We start from the raw sequence: 10,727 nt of genomic DNA, 5'->3' as shown, positions 1-10,727 counted from the left end.
GCCGCCTTTTTAAAGCAATCTGGAAGAGAATATTGCATATATTTTCATTTTTTTTTCTTCGGCGTTTTCTCTGCTGGTGTCTCGGCCTTTGTGTTGGGAAGGGTGGTGGGTTGGATTTTCTTTTTTTTTTTTTATCCGGGGGGTGCAAGTGCCCCTCGGTGGGTGAAGAATAACGAAACGGATTGATTTGTTTTTTTGGGAAGGTGGGATTGAAACCCAACACAGGGTTTCTGACATCCCACCGTAACTCACCCTCCTTTCTCCCTTCCTTGAACCCCAGCCTCCATCCCCACCGCTGCCTCCTTGCAGGGGGGAGGGTGGGAGGGGCTGCTGGGAGCTCCGTGCAGGAAAACCCGCGTGGATTTGGTCCTTTCTCCCGTGGAATCACAGCCCCCGCCACGCTGCGCAGCCCAAAGCCACCCTCTGCGGAGCCGCCTCAGCCCCGCGACGCGGCCACGAGCTGCCCTGAAAGCACCCAAAGCCCCCCTCATATCTTCCCCCACGAACTCCCCTCCCCAAAATCTCCCCCCACGACCTCCCCAAAAATGACCACCACCCGAAAATCCCCCCAAGACATCGCATTCCTCCACACCGCCTTCCTCCTTTAACCGCACAGGGTTGAGCCGGAGCAGCCAGAGATGTGTCTATATATCTATGTGTGTTTTAACACATCCTAAGCTTTATTGCACAGCATCGCGACAGGCGATACCCTCCGCGGCGGCCCTTTTGTGTGGGAGAAGCGGGCAAAAAGGGGACCCTCGCCCAGCAGCTAGCACTGAAAGACGAGAAGGCTGGAGGGGAGGGGGGTCTTCCTTTGCAAAAATAAATGGAAGGAAATAAAGCTGCGACATTTCCCGGCTTGGGAGTCCGAAAAAAAGGGGGGAAAGAAGGGGAAGCAGACGGGGAAGGGGTGGGGGTGAAGGGAGCGGGGTCTGCTGGGTGCTTCCGCAGAAATGAAGCCGAAGGAAAAGGCTACTTCCAGCCCGGGGAGGGATTTTTTTTTTTTTTTTCCCAAGGAGTCGGCTCCATCCTTTGCAGCTCGTAAATAAAGAGCATTCTTCGGCGCTGCTGGTCATGACCGTGAACGCGGGGAAGCGGGAGCACGTGGTGAGCATCCAGACTTCCCAGAAAACGCTGCTTTGCCATAAAATTAATCCCCCCCCCGATATAAAACGAACGGAGCAAAGCGCGGCGCGGCAAAGCACCGGGCTGCGGCACCGCCGCCCCCCTCTCCCCCTTCAACCTGAATTAAAAATCCCCATATTTTCCCCCTTTTTCTCCCGGATTACAATTTCCCATGCAGACTAAGCTCCCCAGGGCCCTAAACCTGTCCTAACCCCCCCTCACCCCCCGCCTCGCTTCCCGCCGACCTAAAAGTGCCTCGAACACAGGGAATCACCAAAACTGCTGGTTTTCCCTGAGAAATCCGAACACACGCACAAAGAAAAAGCGTCGCGTCCCACCAGGCCCCTCGCCACTGCCCTGAAAGGGGAAAAAAAAAAAGCCTGAGAGGGTTTTCGGGAGCCAAAACACCCCCACCCCGGTCCCTCAAAGACTGAAACCTCCTCTTAAAGACGGGGCTGTCTCTGTCGGCAGATAGCGGGACTTCTTGGGAGGGAAAGAAAGCATCGTCCCTGCTAGAAATCTGGGGGTTTTTAACCTGATGGGCAGCTGGGCGAGGGAGAAATAGGGTGAATGAGAGATATTTCCTCTTCAAATCCCCCATTCTGCTTTTTTCAATGGAGAAAATAGCGCCCAGGCGACAAAGGGCATCATCCGAGTTAGCCCTGGGAGGGAGAGACGCGGCTCGCTCGGACTCCAACAGGCTGTGATCACCGGAGAGCACAAAAAAAATGGGAATTTTTCTACCTATTCTCTTTACATTGTCTTCCATAAGCACAGTAAAACAGCATACGTACTCTGTCAGCAGAGTAGTTGCAAAGAAATGTATTTTTTTCTGTTTTTTAATATGAAGGAGATAATTTAGGGCTAGTGCAGAGAAACACTGTGAATTCAGAGAGGGGAAAAAAAAAATCTCTGAATGGCTCAGTTTACGTGGAAGGAAATTCAGATTACTCCTGGGAGGGTTTTCTAGAGGGGGGGTTGTATGCACCTTTTGCTTCTCCTTGTGACATTCTGGCGCTAAGGACAACACCGGCGCCTGCATCAAAGCCTCCTATCTATCGGGACATAGTGCGATACACATACTTCGTATATGGTACAGATATATGCCACATACAGCGGATATATACACAGTCTTTGCCTGTTCCATCTTCCTAGAGATCCTGCTTAAGCCTACAGATCCTGCTCAGCCGCAAACCCTCATTTTAGGCTGACAAAAACCACATCTTGTGTCACACGGTGCGCTGCAAAAAAAGCATCTTCCATCAGGATGTGGGTCCGGTGCTTTAAGACAACCTACCCCATCCCCTTCCCTGCTCAATTTTCCTCCTATTCCTTGATTTTTGCCATTTTTTTTTCCTCCCGCCTTCCCACTAAACACCAAACCAGCCCTAAACCCTGCGTGGCAGACCAGGAGAGGGTCCAGGATCCGCCCTCACCGCCCTCAGCCCCGGTCTCGCCGCCAACCCGAAGCCGGGCGGGGAGGGGGGAACTGACCGGTGGCCCCCGACGGCCCCGACGGTGCCCGGCGCTGCACGGAAACCCTACCTGTGCTGCTGGCAAAGGAAAAGCGGCTAAAGTCGAGCTCAAAACCTCCCCTTCAGCCCGCCGAGCATCTCTGGAAGCCGTCTGTCCCCCCGCCGTCCCGGCGGGGAAGATGCAGTATTATTATTATAATTATTATCATGTATTTTTTCTCGCTGTCGGGTTTCATATTTTAAGGGAATCTGGTTATTCATTAATATTACGTCTTTATTAATTGATTTCTGGGCAGGGAGGGATGGGGGCATTAAGAATGATCAGATAAAGTCCCGGGAGCTCGGGTGAACGCTATAGAGTCTATGTGGGGTTTTTTTTGTAAATTTTTTTTTTGTTTTAATACCCGACACGGACGCTTTTAAAACTTTTAAAAGAATGAAAGGGCTTGCTCTCTCAGAAGGAGTCTTTTCTTTTTCATACGCCGGTTCTGGAACCAGATCTTCACCTGCTGGTCGCTCAGGTTTAATCGGTCTGAGAGCTCCCTCCTTCTTTGGCGAGTAATGAATTCATTGACCATAAACTCCCCCTCCAGCTCTGCCAGCTGCAGTTTGGAATAGGGTTTTCTTTTTTTCCGGGACCGTGTGTGCATCGGGTACCAAGGAGCACCTGGCAAAGGGGGAGCGAGAGTTGAGCACTTGGCAATGAAAAAATAAAGCCAACCCAAACCCACCCTCCTCTTTAAAAAACCGGGGCTTCCCCGGCACCCCTTTCTGGCCGCCCCGCTGTCCCCGGGGTGCCCCGCTCTTCTGGCCGTGGGTGCTTGGGAATGCTCCCAGCTCCCAGGGCCACGGGTGATGCGTGGGGCGGGTGGGGGAGGAAGAGGGAAGGGAGAAGTGGGGAGCGTTATACCCGGGGCACGGAGCGGAGGACGGGGACCCCCCGGGACGGGCTCCACCCGGATAACCGGGGGAAACCTCCACCCCAACGCCAACTTAGAAGGCTGTGGGGTTTTTTTTTCAGCAGTCCCCCCTTCCCTCGGGCAGACACATCTCTGCCGTCTCCCCAAAAACGCTCCTGCACCCTCCGCCAGCCCTCCGCGCCGGGCAGGGATGCTCAAGCTCTACCCTTTTCCGCGTCTCTCTCTTTTTTTTTTTTTTTTTTTTTTTTTATGGGATATTTACATGTTTATAGCCTTTTCTTTTAAAAGAAGCACCACCTAATAAAACATTCGGGATTTCGGTGCTACCCCTAGTGGTCTCCGCACACATAGACGCGCCGCTTGCCACCGCTCAGCCCATGAATCACACCACGAAGGAGCCCCGAGCCGGCAAGTTTCCAAGAACCCCCCCCTCCCCAAAAAAGCCTAGATCCAGCCCCGAGCCTGCCCCCCTTCCCCGGGTCTTACCACCGGTGCCTAAAGTGCTGCCTTGGTTCAGGGGGGACACCAAACCCCCCGCTTCTCCGGTCGTGCCTTTATTCCCTTCATTGAGCAAGGACGAGCTGGAGTCTGACTCCAAGGACTGGCAGGACGGAGGGTCGTGGGGCACCGCCTCGCCGCTCGGATAGTCATATTTGCCGAAATTGCCCCCCATGCCATTGGGGAGGCTGGATTCGAGGGGCAGCAAGGCACTGTCCCTGCCCCTCTCCTCCCTCTTGAGCCCGCCGGGTTCGGAGCAGGTTTCCCGATAATAACATTTGCTTTCCTCCACCCGGGCGAGATCGCAGGCTCGGCCGAAGGAAGGGTTAATGGAGACGGGGCTGCCCAGGTAGGGTTGAGGGTACCCGTTGCAGGGTTCCGAGGATGCCCAGGGCAGGGAGCAGACGTTCTCCCGTCGGGGGTAGGAGAGAGAAGGCAAACCGGGCAGCTGCCCTCCAGAGGCTCGGAAATTGGGGAAGTAGAAGGTGTCTCCCGTGTGGATGTTCACCAGAGGTCCCACAAAGCCGGGATTAAGGAGGTTGTGCTCGCCCATTTCCGCGGGCCTGACCGAAAGCTTCTACTTTATTGCTATCTGACATTAAACATAGTTAAACCGACGGCTCGGCCCCATTGGTCCGGGGGGGTCACGTGAGCCCCAAATTGCGCTGGGAGGGAGGGGGGGGGCCCTTCCCTCCCCTCCCCTGGCAGCCGAGACAAAACACAACAGCAAGTTCCGCCTTTTTTACGTCTTTTCTTCCCCCCCTTCCCGGCCTTCTTCACCCCCCCCATAGTAAAAAATCATAAAAAATCCCATAAAGCATTTTATTAAAAAAAAAAAAGAAAAGAGCAAGCAACGGCTCCCAGCGCTGGCTCGAGAATGGCCAAGCGCCCTAAAATGTCATATTTAGCATAAAGTAATCGATAGACCGGGGTTTTGCCCCAAAACCGCTGCGCGCCCCTCCCCCGGCAACACTTCGGGGCCCTCCAGCATCTGCAATAGCGATGCTGGTTCTCATTAATTAGCTCCTTTATTAACTAAAACAGTTCGAATTTACAATATCTCCCCAATAAATTACTATTAGATATTGTGTCATATAAAGTTTACGGGCTTTTTAAGGAGACGAATGATGGTGCCCGCAACAGGCTCGTATTTACGCGCGGTGGGATGGGAGAGTTGGAGGCTGTTTGCGACCTTTTCTACTCTCTTTTTTTTTATTATTATTATTAGTATTATTATTATCATTTTCTTTCCCTTCCTCTCGGAGTAGGTGGCTCTGCCGTGTGCTGGGGAAGTGCAGCCTCTTCCCAGGCTCTTGCCACCCTCTCAAGAAGGGATGGAAGATTTTTTTTAACAATCCTCAATCGCTTTTATTAATGATCTGTGTCGAATAAAGCAGCCAGAAGAACACGACTGTGTACAGCCTGAATTCACCCGGTATATATCCCATCTGCACCAAGGCGCGCACACCAATAGATTAAGCGTTCAAATCTCTTTTCTTTTGCTTGGCCGCTGAGAAGGAATAAAAATTGTAGTCCTCCTCCCATTTCTTTGGTCCCCACCCCTGGAAACAGAGGTACACACACACGCGGAGCTGGTTCCTCGCCACCTTATAGCAATATATTCTGCCCTCGTAACACTACAGAGCTCTTCTTCCCTCCCTCCCTCCCTCCCTCCCTCCCTCGCTCCCTCCCACCCGCCGTCTTGTCCTGGTCATACCGAGAAGAGCTGCTGCAAAGGAATACGAGGGATGAAAAAAAAAAAATCGATATTGGCTTCTTTCAGTGCAAAATAAATACGTTGGGTAAAGAAAGGATAGTGGAAAAGGCGCGTTGTATGGGAACTGGGAACGCGCAAAGACATTGGAGTGTGGGTTTTGTCAGATTTTTTATTTTCTCGGGTGTTTTTTTCCTCTCTTTCTGCTCCCTCCCCCCCCTTTTTTTTTATTTTTTAAGGACACAGAATGCCCACCCCACTCGCTGGATTTTTTTGCATGGCTTTGCATTCCTCCCTGCCTTGAGCAACTCCCAAGCGCTCCCCTTGCCAGGTTGCCTCCGCGAAGTACCGTAAATATTCCTGTAGAGGTAAAACCGCTGCGCGGGGGCGGAGGAGTCCGCGGAGGCTGAGCCGGGCGGGTGCAGCCGCACCCCCCTCCCAGCCGCTGCCTTTCCAGCCAGCAACCAACCTCCCTCACCAAGATTTCCTATCTTTCTCAAGCATAAACTCATTTTTTCTTCCCTCACCGGGCAAAATGCTGGGGCTTCAACTCAACACCCCCCCATCCCACCCCTGCAAGAAAAACCCGGTGCCGATAAAATAACTCCTCGAGGTGCTTTTTCGCCTTCCATGGACAGCTCCTGGAGGTGGAAAACCTATTTTCCACACCTCCCATCCCTCTTTCTCCCCGGCACATCTGGGGCTCTGCTCCGTACATACCTTGCAGAGAGAAGTGCATACCTTCCTACGCGCGTTTTGCCTGCGAAAGAAGAAATACGACTGCTAGAAATATTTCGCTAGAATGAAAGTTTGCACTCTCTCTTTTTTTTCTTTCTTTCTTTTTTTTTTTTTTGCGAAAACCTTGCCAAGGAATTTTTCTCCCTGCAGGTACAAGTGAAAAAGCTGCTTGCAATCTCTCCCCGAGTGTCTTCCTCGCCGCAGAGGAAGGGCTCACAACGCTGGGCGAGCGTGGAGCGGAATAGTTTATATAAAAATGAGCACGTGATCCCCGGAGGTTGCCATCTGAATTGGCTTTGTTCTCTGAGGTTTTTAAAGAAAACCCTTCCTCTACCTTGCTCTTTTCTTTGCAAAAAATCCCGGTGGAAGACGTGCGCGGGTGCTGCGCGGCTTTGTTCTCCTCCGGACCTTGGGGAAGTACATTTTGGCTTCAGGGAAGTCTGCCGGTATTTGGGGCTTTCCCTTCTTTATTCAATTTGATTTTTGCCGGGTGCAGAGACAAAAAAAAACATTAATAAAATTCCACTTTTACCTCCAAGGACACATTTGAGGAGGCAGCTGCGGAGCAAGTGAAGCTCAGACTGCGAGCTGGAGTCCTGCGTGAAGAGATAGCGTCAGCGTGGGCATCACAGCGAGGGAGAAAGAGCAAAGCACCCTCGGTTCCCTTTTTTTTTTTTAATTATTTTTTAAATTTTTTTTAGGGCTAGGAATGCTTCAGCCGTGCTCAGAAATAAATTAAGCGATGCACAGCGTGGGGAGTGACTCCCTGCTCTGGGTGGCCTTGAAGAGGGCTCGCCAGCTCAGCGCTGCTCCCACTTCAAGCAGCCAGCAGGTCCAAGAAGGGGGAAAAAAATCCCAAGGACCCTTAAGCAAAGCTGCCGCGTTTCCCCGGGAATTTCTTCCCCATTAAAAAATGCATTTCCCAGTTTAGGTTGAGCGCTTGGGCTTTGCTAACTGAGCAGGGCTTAAAAAACGAAAGCCTGAGCCGAGTCCTGCTGCTCGGGGCACTGGCACTGCTGGCTTAGGCAGCCTCCTCCCTGCACAACCCACCCCGAGGGCCGGCTCTCCAAAAATATATCCCGATTTCTAAAGCAGATTGCTTGCAGCAACCCTCCTTTTTTTGTTCTTTTTTTCCCCCCGCAGTGTTCCCTCCCCCCCAAAAAAAGTTGCTCAGCCCAGTAAAAAAAAAGCTCTGAGACTTCCCTCAGTTGTAGGAATTTCAGTTTTCAGGTAGAGAGACCTTTTCGACGCCGATATTTAATAACAATCCTCGGAGGAGGCGTATTTTTTCCCCCCACCTCCACAAGTTACGCCGGCAGCTTTCGGGAAGCGCCGGTGGGAAGGAGCCGGGAGAAGCTCCCTGCCCATAGGAGCCGGGAAAAAAAAAAAACAGCCCCCGAAAAAAAAAGAAGGAGAGAAAAAGACGCTGGAAAAGCGAGATTGCAACGTCTCAGTTCAAGGTCACTGTCTAGTGTAGTGAATGCGATCGACATCTTATGCTAATGACTGTCTCGGATGAGCATCACCCACTGCGCGGGGAAAACAACAGCCCCAACTTTGGGGTTGACTTTTCGCTGCTTTTCCCTTCTTTCCTCTGTTTGGGGAACTTCTCCTTGCGCTCCTCCCTTCCTCCTCTTCCCCCGCAACCCCTCTCTGCCCAGCGTGAGAAATGAGATTTCCCCTTCCCCTCCTCCCGCGTTTCATCTCCCCCTGCGCAGCCCTCGGGGCTGAGCGCGGCTGGCGGCTCCCACTCGAACAGGCTGCTTCTCCCCCACCCCCCAGCCTCGTCCCTTCAAGAAATCATAAACAAATATTAAAAAAAAAACCCACACCAGTAAAAATGACATCAGCCTAATAGCCCCAGCAAAATATTTACATTTCAGATGGGAAGGACTTAGCCCCACTTTCAGTTTTCTCCCAGAAAAGACCATGAAATTTAACCCTCCTCGGGCAAAACCAGTCCACAACATCTCTATTCCCTCTTTCTGTCTGGAAAAGGCGATTTAAAAGGTTCCCCTCGCGCGTGTGCGGGTTGGAAAAACAGATCCCGTCACGGCTCAGCTTTGCTGCTCAACCGAGTTTCACCCCAAAAGGGGTTGGGAGTTGCAAGGAGTGGCGGTGACTCGAACAAGGAGTTCTCTGCCAGGGTCAAAAAGGAAGTATTTAGGATAAATATACAGATACATGACACGGGGAATAAAATACAGACAGGCTTTGGAAAGCCCGCAGAACTGTTCTTTCGGAGTAGCTATATATCACCACAACCTGCCCCGGCTGCTTTTTCTGATGCGGAAAATGCGCGTCCACAGACCCCTTCTAGATGGAGAAGTGCACCAGGCGCCTTATAGATAACTGTATGAGAGGGCAGTAAAATGGAAGACGTAGGAGCTGAGGGAAAAAAAAAAAAACTTGGAAAAGTGGTCGATGGATGCGAATAAAAATGTCTACGACACTTCAGCTCGCCCAACCTACAAATCATCCCGGGCAGCTTTCGGTTTCAGGGCGGGCAGGTCCCAGCCACGGTGCAGGGAACAGTTAAATGCCTGAAATATCCTAATATTTTTCCCCAGCTTTGCCAGCAGAGGATCTTCTCCTCCTATTGGGTTAATGTAAACCGATGCCTGCATCCATCGCCAGGCACAGGGTTACCCCCAACTTGGGGGATGTTGGCTGGGTCCACCAGCTCCGGTTTGGGCGAGAAGCGGCGTTCCTTACTGTAATTCCCTTGGAGGGCTGAAAAACCCCCAAAAACTCTACCAATAAACCAGTTAATGGTCTAGAATTCACGACTCCTGAGCAAATCGCAATTGGAGAGCCGGAAAAGCGTGATCTCACTTATTTAATCTCCCTTGTAAAGGAAGAGCAAGAGGCGGGGAGGGAAGGGAGTTGATTCAACCCACGGCTGGTCCAACCGCGGGCTGCAGCAGCCGAGCTCCCTGCCAGGCAGCGGCTTCCCCCCGCAGCCGAGGCGACAGAGGCGACAGCAGACCCCACGTTTCGCTGGGTAGAATCCTTAAATACCCAGAAAGACGAGGATTTTCCCGAACTGTGCTGAACCACGTCGGCAAGGCGGTTCCTAAGCAAGGAGCCAGCAGTGCGGTGGGAGTTTGTGGGCTACGTACGCGCACACACCCCGGGTTGGCTGTCAGTGTCTGAAGGGCTAATTTCTTGGCAAAGCCTTTGGAAGACTCTTCTCTTTTGCTGCTAATAAAAAAAAAAAAAAAAAAAAAATCGTCTCTTTTTTTAGGACCGAGCCCTTCCATGACAAATAGAAAGCTAATCAGCAAGAGTTCTACTCACCTCTGCGTTGAGGACAGGGCTGCGAGAGCAGAATTCCCCCTCCGGATTAGGAAGTTATTCTTGAAAAAAAAAGCATTAGGGAAAAAATAGGTATGTGAACGTGAGTGACCGAAAAAAAGAATTTAAAAAAGAAAAGATATAAAGAAAAAGTGAATAAAATGGGAGGGGAAGAAAAAATAAAAGGGAAAGGCGAGGGAAATCCCTTGTCCGGGATTTTACCACAAAGGCTGCGGTTGGGAAGTTATTCAAAGTCCTGGATACAAAGGAAAGAAAAGGCTAAACTTGGGAAACATCCTTTCCATGGCTTTATTGTTGGCCATTAGCCCGCCTGTCTAGACTTCAAATAACACCTTGTTTATCTGTAAACAGGAGCGGGAGCTGCTCGGGGCTGGCGGGTGAGAGGAAGATCAAGGGTGAGGGTCCCCTCGCTGATTATCCCCGCAGCTCGTGATGTCAAGGTCAAACAACGCCTAGTCACGGTCAAGGGTAATACGGGAGTGACGTCACGGCCTGCTGACCTAAAACGCGGCGAGCTGCGGGCGGGGGTTGAGGGATAAATAAGCGAGGAAAAGAAAAGCAAGCGATTCCCAACGCCACTTCCTAATCGGCCGGGGGGGGGGGGGGGGGGGTGTATGAGGAAAGAAGTGGGGAGAAGTAGAAATTAATTGGATTCGTGTTCCTGGGGGGTCACGGCCGAGGGAGCTCGGCTTCCGCGCCCGCGGAACTTCATCAGGGAAATAACGAGCTGTATCCCTCGGGTTTTGCGTGTGTGCGCGCAATTTTTATTTTAATTTCTGCTCCTTCGGGCAAGTGACTTCTCTGACGCTCTTCGGGGGGTGTGGGGTGTGTGTGTGACCGAATAGCCGGAGCTGTAGATTGCATTTTGCCCTTCTTCTGGGAAAAAACCCAACCCAAATCCAGCGCGTCTGGAACGGGCAGGAAGGATTTATCTCAAAA

The 10,727-nt window shown here is 51.7% G+C and overlaps 1 protein-coding gene across 1 annotated transcript; it reads right to left on the bottom strand.

Moving 5' to 3' along the window:
- Positions 1–3,028: 3,028 nt before the first annotated feature.
- Positions 3,029–4,571, bottom strand: HOXC12 (homeobox C12). The gene is made up of 2 exons (XM_009943854.1): positions 4,007–4,571; positions 3,029–3,267 (listed from the first exon to the last, which is right to left on the bottom strand). The coding sequence occupies exons 1-2, from the start codon at positions 4,569–4,571 to the stop codon at positions 3,029–3,031; spliced, it is 804 nt and encodes a 267-aa protein (XP_009942156.1).
- Between the last annotated feature and the right edge of the window lie 6,156 nt (positions 4,572–10,727).

The sequence above is a fragment of the Opisthocomus hoazin genome, chromosome 32 (genome assembly GCF_030867145.1).
Source record: "Opisthocomus hoazin isolate bOpiHoa1 chromosome 32, bOpiHoa1.hap1, whole genome shotgun sequence".
NCBI lineage: Eukaryota > Metazoa > Chordata > Aves > Opisthocomiformes > Opisthocomidae > Opisthocomus > Opisthocomus hoazin.
This window is presented reverse-complemented; position numbering and strand designations above follow the sequence as displayed.